Source organism: Salvelinus sp. IW2-2015, unplaced genomic scaffold (genome assembly GCF_002910315.2).
Source record: "Salvelinus sp. IW2-2015 unplaced genomic scaffold, ASM291031v2 Un_scaffold511, whole genome shotgun sequence".
Lineage (NCBI taxonomy): Eukaryota > Metazoa > Chordata > Actinopteri > Salmoniformes > Salmonidae > Salvelinus > Salvelinus sp. IW2-2015.
In genome coordinates this window covers 245,007-265,718 of record NW_019942565.1, presented here as the reverse complement: position 1 = coordinate 265,718, position 20,712 = coordinate 245,007, and the positions used below count along the sequence as shown (strand labels likewise).

At 42.2% G+C, this 20,712-nt stretch overlaps 1 protein-coding gene across 4 annotated transcripts in view; it reads right to left on the bottom strand.

Annotated features, from left to right (window-relative positions):
* Positions 1-20,712, bottom strand: part of LOC112068419 (enhancer of polycomb homolog 1) — a 43,026-nt gene that overhangs the window by 3,800 nt on the left and 18,514 nt on the right. For all 4 annotated transcript variants that reach the window (XM_024135578.2, XM_024135577.2, XM_024135579.2 and 1 more), the window contains 9 exons: positions 14,038-14,194; positions 10,445-10,590; positions 8,355-8,561; positions 7,920-8,068; positions 7,399-7,555; positions 5,392-5,556; positions 4,016-4,105; positions 3,633-3,781; positions 3,010-3,377 (listed from right to left, as the gene is read on the bottom strand). In XM_024135578.2, coding sequence (XP_023991346.1) covers positions 3,010-3,377; positions 3,633-3,781; positions 4,016-4,105; positions 5,392-5,556; positions 7,399-7,555; positions 7,920-8,068; positions 8,355-8,561; positions 10,445-10,590; positions 14,038-14,173 — 1,567 coding nt within the window. In that variant the 5' untranslated portion in view covers positions 14,174-14,194. The remainder of the gene's footprint in view (positions 1-3,009; positions 3,378-3,632; positions 3,782-4,015; positions 4,106-5,391; positions 5,557-7,398; positions 7,556-7,919; positions 8,069-8,354; positions 8,562-10,444; positions 10,591-14,037; positions 14,195-20,712) is intronic.

Below are 20,712 nucleotides of genomic sequence, written 5' to 3'. Positions count from 1 at the left end.
AATAAATGTTTCATGTACATAATTTAAAAAGCCTACGTGCATATTGGCTACAGCCTCATGTCCAAACTGATGCTGACAGGAGGGAGGCGCCAGGAAATGTAGCCAAACTTTAACGAGACTTTTAATTACATAAACATAGGCTAACGCCAGTCATGTTTGACATATATAATTAACATTAACGTCAAAAGCAGGGGTGGGCAATTCCAGTCCTCGAGGGCCTGATTGGGGTCACAGTTTTGCCCCAGCTAACACACATGACTCCAATAATCACCTGATCATGATCTTCAGTTTAAACTGCAATTTGATTAATCAGCTGTGTTTGCTAGGGATGGAGAAAAAGTGTGACACCAAATCAGGCCCTCGAGGACTGGAGTTGCCCACCCCTGGTCTAAAGGCTTGATTCTGTTGACATATGAGGCACGGTGCGTTCAGACCAAATGGTCACAAGACCGGAGAGTGATGCACCGCACATTACCCACCTTGAATCTGAGTGCAGGCAGTCAAGCATTCTGAAACTATTTAACCATAAACATAATTGTTTAAAACCGCAATGTTTTATATCATTTTATGAAGCATGTCTTAGCTTGTTTCAAAGTAGCCTAGCCTAAATACGACTACAGAACTGTTGAGGGAATTTTATAAATACTTAATGCTATTTAAACCAAAATGTCTCATGTTCCTAGTCATATTAGTAACTCATGCTGGTTGATGCATCTTTAGATCTAAACAGATGATTTCATCTGTCACATGATCATGCTCACGCGTGCTGTTGGCTTTTGAGAACGCCGTTTTCCCGCTATTACATTTTGGACAATTCACACGTATCCTATAGCCATGTGTGCATTGATGAGCTTATAATATGAAGAAATGAAACTATCAACATTTTAAGCTAAACTCTCTGATCTGTTCCATCAGCCTCAATGCTTTGGCAAAAAAATAAATGTATGTGCAGTGGTTGTATGAATTTTGGATCTGTCGTCCCAGTCTGTTGAACCGTATAAATATTTATCGGCCCAGGGACGACCCTTAAATTCGAGCCCCGAAGGGGGCATAAAAAGTATTTGGTAGTAATTGTAATGTTGCAATATTTCATAGGCTCCCAAGGGTGGCTAACTATCCTCTAGTCTAGGAGAAGCTTTAAAAAGGTGTGTTGTATTTTGAGACAGGCTTGAAAAAGCAAAGAAGAGTGTATTCTACATTTCTTGTAAAAAAGATGGTAAAAAAGATAATGCATTTTATTTTGTAAAGTGGCATCCTTGTATCATACAATGAGCTTTTGGACAAGTAAAAAAAAAAAAAAAAAAAAACTGTTCTACTTGTCCCAAGTGTAAAGGTTAATGCCCTGCATTATAAGGAATAGGGTGCCATTTGGGATGTAGCCTGTGGGGGACGTAATAGCCAGGAGTGTTAAGGGACTAGGGGGAAGGGCAGAAGACAGAGCCTGGCTGAAGGTCCATCCCGTGGCTTTAACGCTCACTGAGGCCCCGAGCTGAGATAGACTTGCTGCTGACCACAGCTGTGTGTGTGTTCTGCCCTCTCAGCACTGACCCTTTCCGCCGAGGGGTTAAGATCAGGAGGCCAACCAAGCCCCACAAACACCACATTTCCCTATAGGACAATAAAGTATTTGATCATTCACCCACGCAGTACCATAAAAATCAGTCCATCTTTAAAACCAAAGCCATCCAATATCAACAAATCTCTTCCCAATCACTCAACTGACATGTAARGAAAATTCTGGAAGAAATCAATAGGCTGACATTTCAAAGGGTTTTTTGGATTAAAATGGGGCTTAAGCTGACAGAATATTTTAGAGGCCCTTCTGTTGGCCACAGGAGCAAATTTCCTGCAATTCCACACATTTTGCCACATGGCGAACATACAATTTTAAAGTTTCAAAGCTAATTTCCTGCAATTCTACACATTTTACCATGGCTTATGCTATTCCGAGTGACTCAAGCATAACAAAACCCATGCCATGACAAAAAAAAAGCCTGAATGCATTATTTGGGGAATTTTAGATTCTCCCTGACTGTTTAGCTTTAATTTTTGTGATTGTTAGTTCTCAAAGATGATCTTATAAAAATAATATGGGCCCATTATCTTTTCTACTTTTTTTGTCGTTTAACTTTGCACTTTCTGGGGGGTTTGGACATAGGTGGCCTGAAAAACTCCTCGGAGTGAGATCACTGAGTGGTGACATCGAGCCAACAAAGGGTTACATTTGTATGCTTGTGAAATGGTATTACTCTATGAAAACTGTTTGACAATTGGGATACTCATTCACACTGATGCCCCAGACAATACTAGAGAGGACAATGGCAGCGTCCCAAGCGAAACCATAATCACTTAAAAGTGACCAAGGCCTATATCGGGAATAGGGTGCCATTTGGTACGCAGACGATACTTTATATTCAGAGCAGCGTCCCCTCCACGTCTGTCCACCCACAGAATATATTTATCCCATACATTTTTAATTGACCGTTGCTGGCCGGGGGAAAGGCAACGCCACATGAATTTCAAACATTACAGCCATTCAAAATGTCACACTCATGAAGAAAGGAATTGATCACATTGTCCCCACCTCAAAAGGAACAAGATTTTTTATTTATTTCCCTGGTGGTCAACTAAGTTGTGGTCCCAAATGTCCCCCTTTTCCCTATATAGTGCCCTACGTTTGACTAGACCCTATGGGTCCTAGTGCTTTATATAGAGAATAGGGAGCCATTTGGGAAGTGCCCTTAAATTCAACCCACACACACGGACAGCAGCACAAAAGCAGTGGTGGCAGGGAGAGAGAATCGATCTAACACAATGTCTTTAATAATTTCATGATTTTCCAATTAACTTTCTTAAACACCTACCAAAGTAAGGTTTGCTCCTTTTTTATACAGCTCCTGCTAGCTAGACAAACCATGATTCAGTGCCTTTGATCTGGGACGTGGACTGTATGTGTGTGTGTCTATGGTACGGTGATTGAGAGTGAGAATAACCCCGGGCTCTACTCACCAGCTGTGGGGGCCGGGGGACCAGCCCCTCTCAGGGGGCCAGTGGTGCCAGCCAGGGTAGAGGTGATGCGACTCAGGCCCCTGCCCAGCCTCCTGAATAAGGGGTCTGTGACCACGTTGTCCTCGTCGTGTAGTGGTAATGTCCGAGGCCTAAAGTGCCGCCATCGGCTCGACTTAATGTTCAACAGTTTCTGACTGAGGTCCGCAGAAGAGGATGAATAAGAAGAAGAGGTTCTGTCCGAGGTATTTGTTTGTGAGGTACTAGCAAACTTGTCTGTGACTGGAGAGTGGGGCGGCAGGTCAAGCATTTCCGAGTCCAGCCCATGAAATACATTGTCAAAGTCTGTGTGCGCCCTGTCCAGCAAAAGCCTGAGGGAAATAGAACAGGGAACAGTGTTTAGTCCTTCTGTTAGCCACGCAATTCATTCATGCTATTGGACCCAGAAAACTAGAATTTTATTCTCATGGGTGGGTAGTACTAGCATCCATAGCTCGGTCTATGAATTGGAGACTGGTTACATTGCTCCTGCCCCATCACTCAGCTTTTTACTAATAATATTGGCGGGGGTGGACTGCTTGGATGTTTGAATCCCAGATTGCCCCTTGAACTCTGCAGTAACCTACCTGCCCCCTCGTCCCAGGCGTCGTCGCGCCATGCCCAGGCAGCGTGGTGGCACGGTGAGGGTGGTGAGGCAGTAGCGGTAACGAGTGTCTCCCAGGCCGCCCTCTGACGGACTGACCCACGGCCAGCTGCCCCCGTGGTCCAACCGAGACTGGGGACAGACACAGGAGGAGCCATTAGACATGACAGGAGTTATGAAACATGGCCAGACAGGATGCCACTGGGACTATATGGGAATATGTGTGTTCTCACTTCGGCTGTGTTTCTGTATTGAAGTACGTTGTATTGTAATTGATTGATTGTGCATTTCGTATGCCGACCACAAAATTGTGTTTTTTTGTGTAAATGTTCAATAAAGTTACTGTATGGAGTCGTCTATACTCACAGCATAATATTGACAGCCTGCTTTCCTCCGGAAGGCAAAAGAACCGTCTGGGTTGTTCTCCTCCTCAGCTTCTGAGGAACCTGAGTGCATCTGGATAGTAAAGGGAGAGAGACCAGTCAGTCACAGGTCACCAACAGGGCCATTTTTATGATTAACTTCTTATGGCTTATGGGGGGCATTATTGAGTAGCTTGGATGAATAAGGTGCCCAGAGTAAACTGCCTGCTACTCAGGCCCAGAAGCTAAGATATGCATATTATTAGTAKATTTGGATAGAAAACACTCTGAAGTTTCTAAAACGGTTTGAATGATGTCTGTGAGTATAACAGAACTCATACGGCAGGCAAAAACCGGAGAAAAAAATCCAACCAGGAAGTGGGAAATCTGAGGTTTGTAGGTTTTCAAGTCTTTGCCTATCCAAGATACAGTGTAAATTTGGCCCGATTGCACTTCCCAAGGCTTCCACTAGATGTCAACAGTCTTTAGAACCTTGTTTCAGGCTTCTACTGTGAAGGGGGAGCTTATAAGAGCTGTTTGACTAAGAGGTCTGGCAGAATGCCATGAGCTAAGTCATGCGCGCGGCCGTGAGAGTGAGCTGCGTTCCTTTTCGTTTCTAAAGATAAAAGGAATTGTCTGGTTGGAATATTATTGAAGATTTTTATTAAAAACATCTTAAAGATTGATTCTATATATCGTTTGACATGTTTCTACGAACTGTAATGGAACTTTTTGACTTTCGTCTGGACTAAGTGCCTGCACCTCGTGAATTTGGATTTGTGAACTAAACGGGAACAAAAAGGAGGTAATTGGACATAAATGGACAAAACAAACATTTATTGTGGAACTGGGATTCCTGGGAGTGCATTCCGATGAAGATCAACAAAGATAAGTGAATATTTATAATGCTATTTCTGACTTCTGTTGACTCCACAAAATGGCGGGTATCTGTATGGCTTGTTTTGGTGCCTGAGCGCTGTACTCAGATTATTGCATGGTGTACTTTTTCCGTAAAGCTTTTTTGAAATCTGACACAGCGGTTGCATTAAGGAGAAGTATATCTTTAACAGATTTCCACCACAGATGTCCAAGGCCCAATCCTAAAGTGACCCCTAAGCCCTTGTGGAGATCTGAGAAGATTTGTAAAGTGAAAATAATCATAGCTCCACCTTCCTCTCTGATGGGCTAAGTCAGGGTTTCCCAAACTCTGTCCTCGGGACCCCAAGGGGTGGACATTTTGTTCAAATAATCAACTAATCATCAAGCTTTGATCATTTGAATCAGCTGTGTAGTGTTGCTTATACCAATCAAATCCTCTCAGATCTCTAAGTGCCTCGGGGTCCATTTGGGAGACAGCCCAGGTCAAACCGCTCTGCCTACCTGGGAGTGCAGCTCGTCGTCTGAGCTGGGGAAGTCATACTGGTGGACGTCCTTAGCATTGAACACAGAGGGACCAGAGTGGTGGAGGGCAGCAGCTGACAAGGGTAAGACTTTAGGCTTCTTCTCATACTTCCTCTTCTGCCTGACGACCTCGGTCTTCTCCGGCTAGAAGGGAGGGAAGGACCCAGACACATTTTGTCACTCAATTGCGGTCTAATATTTCAGAAGTAAACCTTCAAGACATTGGCCCGTATTCACAAAGTATACCAGAGTAGAGCTGCTGATCTAGGATCAGGTCTCCTTTCTCCATATAATCTTATTAATTGGGCTCTAAAAGGCCAAACTGATCCTAGCTCTAGCAGTCTACAGTTGAAGTCGGAAGTTTACATATACCTTAACCAAATGCAGTTTTTCACAATTCCTGACATTTAATCCTAGTAGAAATTCCCTGTCTTAGGTCAGTTAGGATCACCACTTTATTTTAAGAACGTGAAATGTCAGAATAATAATAGAGAGAAAGATTTCTTTAGATTTGATTTCTTTCATCACATTCCCAGTGTTTCAGAAGTTTACATACACTCAATTAGTATTTGGTAGCATTGCCTTTAAATTGTTTAACTTAGGTCAAACGTTTCAGGTAGCCTTCCACAAGCTTCCCACAATAAGTTGGGTGAATTTTGGCCCATTCCTCCTGACAGAGCTGGTGTAACTGAGTCAGGTTTGTAGGCCTCCTTGCTTTTTCAGTTCTGCCCACACATGTTCTATAGGATTGAGCTCAGGGCTTTGTGATGGCCACTCCAATACCTTGACTTTGTCTTTAAGCCATTTTGCCACAACTTTGGAAGTATGCTTGGGGTCATTGTCCATTTGGAAGACTCATTTGTGACCAAGCTTTAACTTCCTGACTGATGTCTTGAGATGTTGCTTCAATATATCTACATACTTTCCCTACCAAATGATGCCATCTATTTGTGAAGTGCACCAGTCACCCCTGCAGCAAAGCACCCCCACAACATGATGCTGCCACCCCCGTGCTTCACGGTTGTGATGGTGTTCTTCGGCTTGCAAGCCTCCCCCTTTTTCCTCCAAACATAACGATGGTCATTATGGCCAAACAGTTCAATTTTTGTTTCATCAGACCAGAGGACACTTCTCCAAAAAATACGATCTTTGTCTCCATGTGCAGTTGCAAACCGTAGTCTGGCTTTTTTYTGGCGGTTTTGGAGCAGTGGCTTCCTCCTTGCTGAGCGGCCTTTCAGGTTATGTTGATATAGGACTCGTTTTACTGTGGATATAGATACTTTTGTACCTGTTTCCTCCAGCATCTTCACAAGGTCCCTTGCTGTTGTTTTGGGATTGATTTGCACTTTTCGCACCAAAATACGTTCATCTCTAGGAGACAGAACGCGTCTCCTTCCTGAACGGTATGACGTCTACGTGGTCCCATGGTGTTTATACTTGCGTACTATTATTTGTATAGATGAGGTGTTTGGAAATTGATCCCAAAGATGAACCAGACTTGTGGAGGTCTACAATATTTTTTCTGAAGTCTTGGCTGATTTCTTTTGATTTTCCCATGATGTCAAGCAAAGAGGCACGGAGTTTGAAGGTAGGCCTTGAAATACACCCACAGGTACACCTCCAATTGATTCAGATTATGTCAATTAGGCTATCAGAAGCTTCTAAAGCCATGGCATCATTTTCTGGAATTTTCAAAGCCGTTTAAAAGGCACAGTCAACTTAGTGTATGTAAACTTCTGACGCACTGGAATTGTGATACCATGAATTATAGGTGAAATAATCTGTCTAAACAATTGTTGGAAAAATTAGTAGATGTCCTAAACYACTTACCAAAACTATAGTTTGTTAACAAGACATTTGTGGAGTGGTTGAAAAACGAGTTTTAATGACTCCAACCTAAGTGTAAGTAAACTTCTGACTTCAACTGTATATGAATACGGGCCATTGAGGTCACCCTCTTGCTCTGTTGCCATCTCCCTCTCTCACCTTGGACTTGTACTCCTTGAGATCCATGTGGTCCTGATGTCTGTACTGGTTGCTGTTGGTCAGCGGCACCAGAGGGATAATATGGGCAGGCTTGTCCAGTGCACGCTGGGCCAGCACTTCAGCCATGATCTCACCACCAAAGTCGGACATGCCGTTCCTGGAGGGGCAATGGTCAAAGTCAAGATAGAAATCAAGCATTTGAAAAACAACTGGATCTCAATCAAACCGTCAGCCACTCTATCAAAACCCGATTTAAAACATTGTTTAGGAACTAAATGATCGAAGGCTAACTCTCTTAAATGGATCAGAACCATTCCTATACAGTAGTACCAGAGATCCTATAGGCCAAATTGATGGTTGGCTAGCTAGCTAACAAAACACATCTACAAACGCATTGTTTTATACAATATTCTACCATAATTTGATCAGTTTCTAGAATTGAAAGCTTTCCTGACCAAGATGGCTGGCATCCTAGCAACATGACTTTAAAAACAACCTGTGTCTCTCTGAGTAGTACCCACCTCTTCTCTACGATCTCCAGGGTGAGGTGCAGCAGCTCTCTCTTGCTCTTCTCCCTCCTCTTGATCATCTCCAGGATGGTGACGGCTCGGCTCAGGTCCCTCCGCAGCTTCAGCATCTTCTCATAACCAGCCTCCTCGTTCTTACGGTTCTGAGGTGGGCAATTTCACCATTAAATTGACAGTCATCCGCTGTCAATAATCTAGCGTAGGCCTCTATTTAGTTTAAATGGAAATGTTTAGGGGTATTGGTACATACACTTGGGGCCAGTTTCCTGAACACAGATAAAGCCTAGTCCTGAACTAAAAAGCATGCTCAATGGGAATTTCCATTGACGGAGACTAGGCTTTATCCGTGTCTGGGAAACAGGCCCTTAGTGTTTACCTGGGTTGGGTCAACTAGCCCCTATATGCCCTGGTCTAGAGGTGGGATCCTACCTTTCTGGTCTGCATCTTCTCCGTCCTCCTGCGGAAGGCCACGTATGGGTCTGAGGTGCTGGATCCGTCCCTCTTCTCCTGCTTCACAGTGGGGTGCAGAGTGTCGTGCTGGTTGTTTTTCCTCTTCCTGGTCCAGTAGTCAAACACCTCCTTGATCAGCTCGTCATCCTCCTTCAGCAGCAGCTTGGCCTCCTGCAGGCTCACCGCCTGACAGAGGGAAGAGGGGAGGGAGGGTCACTGTCATAACTTGACCCAAAGATTCCCAGGACGCTATTAACTTTTTAGGGATAGGGGGCAGCATTTTCACTTTGGATGAATAGCGTGCCCAGAGTGAACTGCCTCCTACTCTGTCCCAGATGCTAATATATGCACATTATTAATACTATTGAATAGAAAACACTCTGGAGTTTCTAAAACTGTTTGAATGATATCTGTGAGTATAACAAAACTCATATGGCAGGCAAAAACCTGAGAAGAAATCCAAACAGGAAGTGGGAATTCTGAGGCTGGTCGATTTTCAACTCATCGCCTATTGAAATCCCAGTGGGATATGGATCTGTTTGCACTTCCTACGCCTTCCACTAGATGTCAACAGTCTGTAGAACGTTGAATGAAGCTTATACTGTGATGTTGAGCCGGATGGGAGCTGTTTGAGTCAGTGGTCTGGCAGAGTGCCAGGTCCTGGTCATGCGCATTCCACATGATATCGACTTGCGTTCCATTACTTCTATAGACACAAAGGAATTCTCCGGTTGGAACGTTATTGAATATTTATGATAACAACATCCTAAAGATTGATTCTATACTTAGTTTGACAAGTTTATTCGACCAGTAATATAACTTTTTGAAGTTTTCGTCCGAAGTTCGCTTGGACCTGCGCGAGCGTTTGGATATGTGTACTAAACGTGCTAGCAAAAGTAGCTACTTGGACATAAATAATGGACATTATCGAACAAAACAACAATTTATTGTGGAACTAGGATTCCTGGGAGTGCATTCTGATGAAGATCATCAAAGGGAATATTTATGATGTAATTTCATATTTCTGTTGACTCCAACATGGCGGAGAAATGTTGTTTCTATCTGAGCGCCGTCTCAGATTATTGCATGGTTTGCTTTTTCCGTAAAGTTTTTTTGAAATCTGACACAGCGGTTGCATTAAGAACAAGTGTATCTTTAATTCTATGTAAAACATGTATCTTTCATCAAAGTTTATGATGAGAATTTATGTTATTTGATGTGGCTCTCCAATTTCTCCGGATATTTTGGAAGCATTTCTGAACATGGCGCCAATGTAAACTGAGATTTTTGGATATAAATATGCACATTATCGAACAAAACATACATGTATTGTGTAACATGATGTCCTATGAGTGTCATCTGATGAAGATCAAAGGTTAGTGATTCATTTTATCTCTATTTCTGCTTTTTGTGACTCCTGTCTTTGGCTGGGAAAATGGCTGTGTGTTTTTTGGACTTGGCGGTGATCTAACATAATCATATCTTGTGCTTTCGCTGTAAAGCCTTTTTGAAATCGGACACGATGGGTAGATGAACAAGATGTTTATCTTTCATTCGCTGTATTGGACTTGTTAATGTGTGAAAGTTACATATTTAAAAAATATATTTTTGAATTTCCCGCGCTGCCTTTTCAGCGGAATGTTGAGGGGTTCCGCTAGCAGAACGTGTGTCCTAGAAATGTTAACTTAAACTGGAACCTAGTCGTCATTTTAACCACGTTTACTTCACCGTATTTCCACAGTACATGGTTGCCATTGCACTCAGGTCAGGTCCATCAACACCGAGACTACCGCGCAGGCGTACTAATAACATAGCACCGTAATAACAGAAATAGACACTTAAAACATGAATTTAACAGACGCCACCATGAGTAACTAATAAGAGTATCATGTTCACCGCCTGGACAGGATGCTAGGCTGATGCTACGAGTACCTATTGTAGGCTACTCTCTCTTCTCCCATCTAAGCCAAGTGCATGTGATTGGGGATATGAGGGTGGGGGACGCCCAGATTAGCAGTGCACTATATAAGAAATAGGGTGCCGTTTGGGATGCAACATCCAAGGCTTACCTGCTGCCCACTGCCTTTCTCCAGTCGGTCGATCATCTCCTCAAACTGCAGGAAGGTGATCTCCATCTTCTTCTTCAGCTTGTTCACAAAGGCCTCATCCTCCGTGTCCAGGTCATAGTCCGGCTGCTCCGTGTCCAGGCTGAAAGCTACACAGAGAGACAGAGAGAGACAGAGAGAGAAAGAGTTTAGACATGAGGATGTCAGTGTCCAGGTTTAAAGCTACAGAGAAGGGAGAAAGGGAAAGTTTTTTTTTTTGACTGGTGAAAGCTGGATGAGAGATCTTTAGACATGAGGATGGGAATGAAGCGGACTATCAGAGATCCTGGGAGCCATTTCAAATCCCCATCGTGATGTCAAACCCGCAAGAGATTCATGCTGCTCAGCGTAAATGTAAGTTCTGGTTCGGTTTTCAAGAATTAAAAACCACTTGATAAAGTGGCTCGTGCTGGCAAAAGCTACGCGTCCATGACGCACGTACCCAGTGTAACTCCCCTGTTACCACTGAGCACATGTGAAATTGTGAAATTCCATTTCAAGAGTTCAGATGAAGAGCTGTCTGCTCATCTCTCCCATTATAGGATATGGGGAGGCCTTTTATCCCTAGATCTTCTGTCTGAAATAATGCTGACTATGTTCTGAGCTACTAGCGCTTCAATGTCGAAGGTGCATAAAGATTTGGGAATTCAGATATGACGTCATGGTTTTACCACTATCCATGGAGTTTTTAAAACTATGGCGCGTGACATGGTCCAATGCGCCAATAAAATCAGCACCATCTACTTTTGGGGTTTTTCAAATTGCATGCGTCTTGGAGCTTAAATTGGGATCATGTATACTGTGCTAATGCCGATACCAAAAAAATCTAAATAACAGATAGGGATGCACAATATATCGGTGAACATATCGGAATGTCTAGTTTAACGCCGATGTCAAACTGACGTGCATACCTATATAAAATGTAGGTACATGACGTAATGACGCCAAGTAAAATCTTGTGCTACACAGCATTCCTAACCTAGCCCACAATGTCTGCTGTGTGGAGTAAGAACATTTCAGTGAGACAACTCAAAGGAGAAATCCATTAAAGCCAAGATGATGGAATTCATTGCCCTTGACAATAAACCATTCTCGTGTGGGTGATGTTGGCTTTCGCTGACTGGTCGAGCACCAGTACTCACTACCAAGTGCGCTATTTTTAGATGTTGCCCTACCGGAGTTACACAGTAATAGCGTCACTGCTATTAGCTTCACGACATACATACTCTGGAACGCCGTTTGGGTCTTTGCGTGTCAAAAAAAGATACAGTAGCACTGTCAGAGCTGTACAAAAAAAATCTGCAAACAAGCAAACACCGGCCACGAACGATGTGTTTACAATACCGCATTGGTAATAAAGCATAATTTGTTTGACCGCAACTTATGGGGTAGCTAGATAGCTTTAGCTTGGTACCTAGCTAGCACCAATACAACCAGCCTGAAAACAATGGCCAAACTGCAGTCATTTTCATTATTCTTAGCAATGATTTAGGAATCCTTGTGAGTAAGTATTAGCTAGGTTGCCACTTGTTCACCTATTGAAATACAACTTCAGTTCATGAAAATAAATAGCTAGTCAGCTACTTAACCATGTTGCCAAAAGCTAACGTTATAAGCAGCCAGCAAGCTTAATCTGGCTAGTGAAGCTTGACCGGACCGCGTTGTGAAGCTAGCCACAATAAGGATTTGGCACAATAGTGGAATTTGTGGTTTGCATTGAAAATAAAAGCTTTTTCACTTCTGCACACAAATTTTCTATAGGATTGAGGTGAGGGCTTTGTGATGGCCACTCCAATACCTTGACTTTGTTGTCCTTAAGCCATTTTGCCACAACTTTGGAAGTATGCTTGGGGTCATTGTCCATTTGGAAGACTCATTTGCAACCAAGCTTTAAATTCCTGACTGATGTCTTGAGATGTTGCTGGATATGATACAGCCTGGATTCGAACCAGGGACTGTAGTGACACCTCTTGCATAGAGATGCAGTGCCTTAGACCGCTGCGTCCATGTGTGTGTGTGTTAACTATTTAACTGTACTAGAATGCTTAAAAAGTCAGCAAAAAAAAATGTATATCGGGGGGGTGGGGGGGTTTGGCAAGGAAAATATCGGATATCGGTATCGGACAAAAATGTCATATCGCTGCATCACTAGTAACAGGGCAATCAATATACAATACAGTGAATTTTGGTAAACAAGGAATTTGTGGTAAGCGCATGGAGGCCACCATCTTTATGCACCTTTACTATTCTGACCAAAGCTACAGCTGTATTGATTGGGGTAAAGTGATTACTTTTCATTTGGTCGGTTAAGCAAATCTGAGCAGAATCAAGCTAGAGGCACATACAAATTCATGGCAGTCATTCTAGGCAACTGCATTTAAATTTGGCCAATGACACTTTCAAAGCCCAAGACGGACAAGAATCCTGAATCCTAAACACAAATGCCTTCATTTAAATAAATTACAATGTCATTAGAAGTTTGATTTGAGCTCTGGCGGCTTCTACTGCTAGACTTGCAGCAAAAACGTCAAACAAGGTGACATGAATGAACTCCATGCTTATCATAGAAAATATGTCTCACATCGGACAAACAGCAGCAGGGACTTCTACTTTAAAACAATGACAAAAAGACATGACCAGGAAATTACATTTAGCCTAGCTCTTATCTGAATCAATCACAACAAATAATGTGATTCATGGACGATACGATAAGGTCTACTACATTACTACTAAGGACAGATCCCCCTCCCCCTACTATCTCAAATGCCACAAAATGGACAAAACGTCTTGCCATTGCCTACGAACCTACACCCGCAAATGTAGATGGTTGATCAACACCTCCAAAATGGACACCTTGACCCAATGCGCAGATCTAAGAGGATCTGACTGCTGCAATCAATATGGAAACAGCTTCACTGTGTCTTCTGATAGGCTGGGTGGAAGTTTCATCATTGCTTATACCAATCAGATCCTGTCAGATGTCCACAAGTGACACAGGGTGTTAGGGTCGATTTGGTTGAGAGCCGTGAGAAAACGAGTTTTGATCAGTCATGGAAATAAAAAGTGCCGAAAACACGTTGGCTCACTATTTATAAAGAAGACGGAGGACAAGCTATAGCACCCGTACTTAATAGGCGGACCACGGGCCGGATCCGGACGCAGAAGCTTATTTTTATTAGATCAGGATTCGACTCCTGGTATCGTACGAACACACAAAAGACATGAAAAATGTGTAGAATACAGGAAACAAGCTTTAAAACGTCTATTGCGAGGTGGGTGGGGGTGCGAGGTGGGTGGGGTAGCGGGGTGTTCCCACGCAGACAAATGGCAATAATCATCTGGATCTTTACCACCTAGGAAATGTGTGTGACCGGACCTTCTTAAATAGTGTTTGAGTACCCCTGAGCCCTAGGACGAGACGACTAGAGCTAGCTAATGCTATTTTTTGGGGTTATACAAATCTATACTTGGGAGTCAAAGTATCGATATAATATAATCTAAACTAATACTGCACCCCCCCCTCCCATATCAATAGCAGCCAGGCCCACTTTACTCACGCTGTATGTGAATAAGCTGCTTTGGCATCTTGAAGTCCCCGGGGTAGAGGGACTCGTAGTAGGCGATGTTGCCGTCTGCCTCCGGGACGGGGATGACCATGTTGTGTTTCTCTCCATACACTGACTGGGCCGACATGGCTCTCTGGAGATGGTGTTCCTAGAGAGACAGAGAAATAGTTTAGTAATATAATATATGCCATTTAGCACTCTTATCTAAAGTGATTTCTAAATCATGCGTACATTTTGGGGTGTGGCCCCAGCAGGAAACCAACCCTCAGTTGCAATCGCCATGTTCTACTAACTGAGCCACACAGGACCACAGGGAGAAGTTCAGAGAAGAGGGCAAATGATTGAACAGCATACCTCTGCCCAACAGGCCCTATATATTAAATAAAGTCCAAGCACTTGAATAGCTAAATTGACAGGGTCAGCTGGAAGTCTGAAGTAACGGATGCCTAGAGAGAGGAGTACTTAAGTCAGAGTGAACCTCAATCACGGTCACACCAACTGCTGCCATCTGATCCATGAGGCCAGGAACAAATCAAGCGTCAAATCAGTACTGACAGAAACGGCAGCCTTTTCAAGGAGATTTCAGGTGACAACACTGTTCATTGTTTGAAAGTACTAGAAAAAAAACAAAAGGACTGGAAAATCAAAAGTACACAGCAGGACTTGGCAAGGCAGGAGTAAAAGTCCTGGAATGGTTAGCAGTCACACACTGAGTTATTAGGTTTTTCCTCCAGGTGCAGAACCCACGTACACTCCTCCACTTATAGCCAAGGCAATTTGTAGGATTACTCGCATACCTGCTCCTGTTCCAAAGTCTGGGGACTAGTTTGGACCAGGCACATTGCAGATGCACTTTACAACAACCAAATAATGACAGTCTTTTGAATTAACTACAAAACACCAGTGGATAAAACAACAGTGTATCAAGTTTGAACAGTGTCCTCTGGCTCTGAACAGGGCCTGGAGCGGTGCTCGTCTGAGCGGGCTGGCCAACAGTACTAAAATGAAAGGGCCCTCTGGCTCTTAGACAGATGGGCACCTTGCCCTTGGCAGCCTGTCAACACAGCACAGCGTAGGCCCAGACTTGTACATCACCTCTCCGGAGTGTGTGTGTTTATGGTTTCACTGCTCTGGGGGCCCTAGGCAAACTAGAGATGTGTCTTCTGCCTTCTCACCAGCTGTGTCAAATGGAACACCATTTCCTATTTAGTGCACTACTTTTGACCATGTCAAGAGAAGACTTTGGCCTGATTAAAAGTGCACTATGTAGTGATTATAGCCGCGGATATGCACCCAATCTCGGTGGTTGAGAAAAATTGGGAGTTTCAGCGCCTCTTGAAAGTGCTCGAGCCACATTACTAACTTTGCAAAATACATTCCGAACCGTGGGTTTGGTGAATCGTTACACCCTTAACATGGACAGCCACATGGGACGGTGACTGACGGGGCCACGGAATAGCAGCGCATGTCCGGGGAGAAGAACTCATTGTGTAACTTTACCACTGCGAGACTGGATGTCTCCCAAATGGAGCCCTATATAGTGCACTACATTTGACCAGAGATCTATGATCTCTTTATATTTCAAGTTTAGCCAACTTGGATCTATTTGCTAGTTAACAAGGCAGAACAGTTGAATTGTTATGAACACACCCATCTGTCCGTCTACAACTGTTTAACAGCCTGTCCACTTTGTTCAGATGTTGAAATCAAGTGGCCTACCTTATTTCTCAGAATGAGAAGGAGTTACCAATTCCTTATATAAATTTTGTTGTGCTTATTGCACATTTGTAAAACACAGACTAGACAACTAGTATAACAGTCTTTAGCTAAGACGCTGCTAGCAGTACACCAACACCACGCACGACAAACTGACCGCTCATTTTCCAGAATCATTGTTCATTGATACTTTAATTTGAGTAGTGTCTGCTCTGTGTGCAATTTGAGCAGTTGAGAACATAAGAGGGTATTAGAAAAGTTACCTTCTCTATTACAGTAAAATAATGTCCCAATGTGTTTGTGTCCATACGACCGATTCTGTTGGACCAAACCTCAAAATGCAAATAGCGAGTTGAAACCGCTTGTCAGAGAGGAAGAAGTGATCTCTCATCTTTGTTATGTGAGTGGCAGGGGCTTGGTGTGTGTGTGTGTGTGTGTGTGTGTGTGTGTGTGTGTGTGTGTGTGTGTGTGTGTGTGTGTGTGTGTGTGTGTGTGTGTGTGTAAACAGAGGAAGTAGTGAAGCAAGAAGTTTCACTCATCAAAATGTGTCCAAAATAATCCCCAATGCGTTTCTTTGGCTTTTTTTGGATCTAACCTTGTCGCCTGCCTTCTCGCCTTTGGGACAACAACTCCCATTGTTAAGTGCGGGGACATGGGCATCTCATTATATACAGATCTCTGGTGTAAATGGGAAGATGCACACAGCCAAGAAGGAGCAAAAGAGAAGACCAAGCGGACATGAACGGTCAAAAACAAAATAAAACATTGATTCTTGCAGTACAGGCTTTTGGAATATTTTGCAAAAAAAATGTTGAATTAATTTGACTTCTACCACAGCATTGTTGAATACTCATTTCTGTTTGCCCTTCCAGACATTTTAGAATGGACATAAAAAACAGATATCGGGACAGTTGGAAAATATATATCAGGACACCTTGCAATCATGATGCAATATGCGACTACACTTGCCACAAAGACACAGAAAGAAACCAACAACTACACAAACTGAAAGTGGGTCACATTGTAAACGCATGTCCCAAAAAAGTTAATAAAAAACAGCTAGCTAGCATTGATTTGTTTTTGCAGAGTCATTTTTTGGGAGTATCTGATGCCCTAACGTGGTGAGTGATGAACATTAATTTCTCCGGTCCCCTCCACCGCTAAAGCTGTCAAATCCTCCCACATGCTTCTAGTTTGACCAGCTGTTTTTGCAACTGATATTTTTGAATTCGGTTGTCATATTGGCAGGTTTGCTAGCATTTTTTTTTTTTTTTTTACCTAGCTTCGTGTTTGATGTGCAATCTCTTCGTAATTAACAGTCAATGTTGACGAGTGTCCTGACGAGAACGCAAACTTTTCTAACTATGCCAGGCAAAAATCTGGCATTATTAACTCATTGTTACGGATGTATCCAAATGAATGTCAATAGAAAACAGCTACTTTATTTTTCTGGCTGCAGAGGTCGCAACTGTGTAGCCGTAGCTAGTTGGCTAGCTAGCAGCACGCAAGGGATATGAACGTTGCCACTGAGCATGGCACCGTAACATAAAGAACAAAACGACTGGGTCGCGTCTGTCAATATCGAACTAACCAAAAGATGATAAAATATGAATTCGCTTAACTTGTTATGGCTGCAAGCCCGACGCCGGTACACCTATGACAACATCCAGCTCAAGTGCAGGGCGCGAAATTCAAAATCAATTTTTTTTATTTTTTATATTTAACTTTCACACATTAACAAGTCCAATACAGCATTTGAAAGATAAACATCTTGTCAATCCAGCCAACATGTCCGATTTTTTAAATGTTTTACAGAGAAAACACCACATATATTTATGTTAGCTCACCACCAAATAAAAAAGGAGAACAGACATTTTTCACAGCACAAGTAGGATGCAAGTAGCATGCACAAGCCAACCTAACTAACCTAGAACCAACCTAAATAACCTAGAAAAAACTACCTCAGATGACAGTCCTATAACATGTTACACAATAAATCTATGTTTTGTTCAAAAAATGTGCATAMTTTAGCTATAAATCAGTTTTACATTACTGCTACCATCATAGCTACAGTCAGAAATCGCACGGGAGTAGCCAGAGAAAATACAGACACCAACGTCAACTACTAATTACACATCATAAAACATTTCAGAACAATATATGGTGGATAGCTAATGAAAGAGAAAGATCTTGTGAATACAGACAATATTTCCGATTTTTGAAGTGTTTTACAGCGAAAACACCATATATATTTATGTTAGTTCACCACCAAATACAAAAGACAGACAGACATTTTTCACAGCAACGGTAGCATGCAAGTAGCATGCACAAAGCTAACCTAACTAACCTAGAACCAACCTAGAACCAACCTAAATAACCTAGAAAAAACTCCCTCAGATGACAGTCCTATAACATGTTACCCAATAAATCTATGTTTTGTTCGAAAAATGTGCATATTTGAGCTATAAATCAGTTTTACATTACTGCTACCATCATAGCTACCAGCATAGCTACAGTCAGAAATAGCACTGAAGCAGCCATAGTAATTACAGACACCAACGTCAACTACCCAATTACTCATCATAAAACATTTCAGAAAAATATATGGTGGATAGCTAATGAAAGACTAAGATCTTGTGAATACAGCCAATATTTCCGATTTTTTAAGTGTTTTACAGCGAAAACACAATATATCGTCATATTAGCTTACTACAATAGCTAACATCACAACAAAGCAAACGGTAGCATAGCACAGTTCGACAGATATATATGAAATAGCATCCCAAATTGGGTCCTTATCTTTGTTGATCTTCATTCAGAATGTTGTACAAGGGGTCTTTTGTTCAGAACCGTCTTTATTTGGATCCAGAAGAACTATTTCCCTCTTGAATTAGCAAGCACGCTGGCCTTACTGCGCTAACCTCTCCTTCGTCTTCAAACACATCACGTATAAAGTCACGAATAAATTTCAATAATATAATTAAACTATATTGAAAAAACATACTTTAGGATGATATTGTGACATGTATCAAAAAAAATCGAAGCCAGGGGTCATATTCATCTATAACGACCGTTTTCCAGGTGGAGAGTCCAGGTCCAAATTRGCGCCTCAGAAAAAAAAATTAATGACGGTCCTCTCACTCCAAGAGGGTGTATGCATTCTCTGAAAGAGATAATCAACTGATTTCTGCTCTCACTTCCGCATGACACRCAGAGGAAGGTGTATGACGTGTTTCTACAGTCSTAAGTGACATMACCTTTTATAGACAAGCTCTTGAAGAGACACTTCGCTTTTTGGAAATCTCACTTCCGGATAGGAAATGAGCTGTAAAAAGAGTTCTGTTTCACTTAGAGACATAATTCAAACGTTTTTAGAAACTAGAGAGTGTTTTCTATCCAATACTAATAATAATATGCATATTGTACGAGCAAGAATTGAGAACGAGGCCGTTTGAAATGGCCACCTCTTTCCAGGTTACTCAATGCTGCTCTTTCAGCCATAACAGGTTAACGGACGTTGCGTCGTCCATTATTTCCAAGGTAATGTAAAAGAAATTCAAACATTTGCCAAAATGCAATTCGCGGCAAAACACCATTCCAAACAGCGCACCTGATAGTGGTTTCATATGTGACAGATCTGTTAGAAACATAGAAAAAGGAGGAATCTAAAGATGCAACAACTACAGTGCCTTGAGAAAGTATTCAAACCGCTTGACTTTTTCCCACATTGTTGTGTAATAGCATTTAATCAATTTTAAATTCAGGCTAACAAAATGAACACAAGTAATAGCGAATTTCCATGGAGGCTGCTAGCTAGATATGCCAATGAGAGCCAAATAAAATAAACTGCAAAGACAGGAAATTCCGCTCATAAAGTTATACATTTTTATAGATAGGCGCTACCAAATGTCATTTTTGGTGAGTTTGGACATTTACAAGCGAATAGGAACGAGAGACATTGTGCAAATGAAGTGTTTCGACGCATGCTTGTTTGAAAGAAGAACAGTACTGGCGGCTCTGGGGCAGCATGTGTGGGCAACATGCTGTGTGTGGGAGTCTGGAGTTGCTAAGGCAACAGGCCAGCCTGCTCTGCTCATAGAATACAGGCTGAGAACTGAGAGAAGAAAAAAAAACGTAAGGAAATCAAGATGGTGGCAGCTGTACAAATTACACATCCAAAGGGCTTTGACTTCTCAAACACGGCAGAAAGCTAAAACAATGAAGACCCCGTCACAAAAAATATAATACATTAGAAATATCTTCCTGCGTTTTGTAAATGCAGATGTAAAATGTTTCTTATTGTAATTTCTGCATCAGTTGTACTCAGATGAGAATTCACCATCAGCAGACCGCGCACTGACCGACGTGTGGCTACTTTTCTCCGGCACTTTTCTCGGAGAAGCCAGACAGCTTTTCTTAGGTAAAACAAAATATTATCTTTGAGCAAAACATTTGGCAATGTAGCTGGCTACATTTATTTATTTAACTAGGCAAGTCAGTTAAGAACAAATTCTTATTTACAATGACGGCCTACACCGGCCAAACCCGGACGACACTGGGCCAATTGTGGGATTATGGGACTCCCAATCACAGCCGGTTTTGATACAGCCTGGATTCAAAGCAGGGTGTCTGTAGTGACATGCAGAGCCCCCTACATTCTTTCTATGATAAACAGAAATATGATGGCCATGCATCGACCTTGCTTTTTCATTGCAAGCTCATTTACTTGAAGCGTTCCACTTCTGTTGTCATCTGACGAAAATTAAGCTATTTTCTGGCAAATGTGTTGCACTAATGTATTTTCTGTTTAGGAAAACTATAGTTGCACGACCCTGATCACTCTATTGAAGCAAAAAAAGAATAAGAATTAAATAAATTACCATTTTCCATTATAAAACACGACCTGTCAATATACAGCTGGGCTCACCTACACCCACTATCTACAGTTGT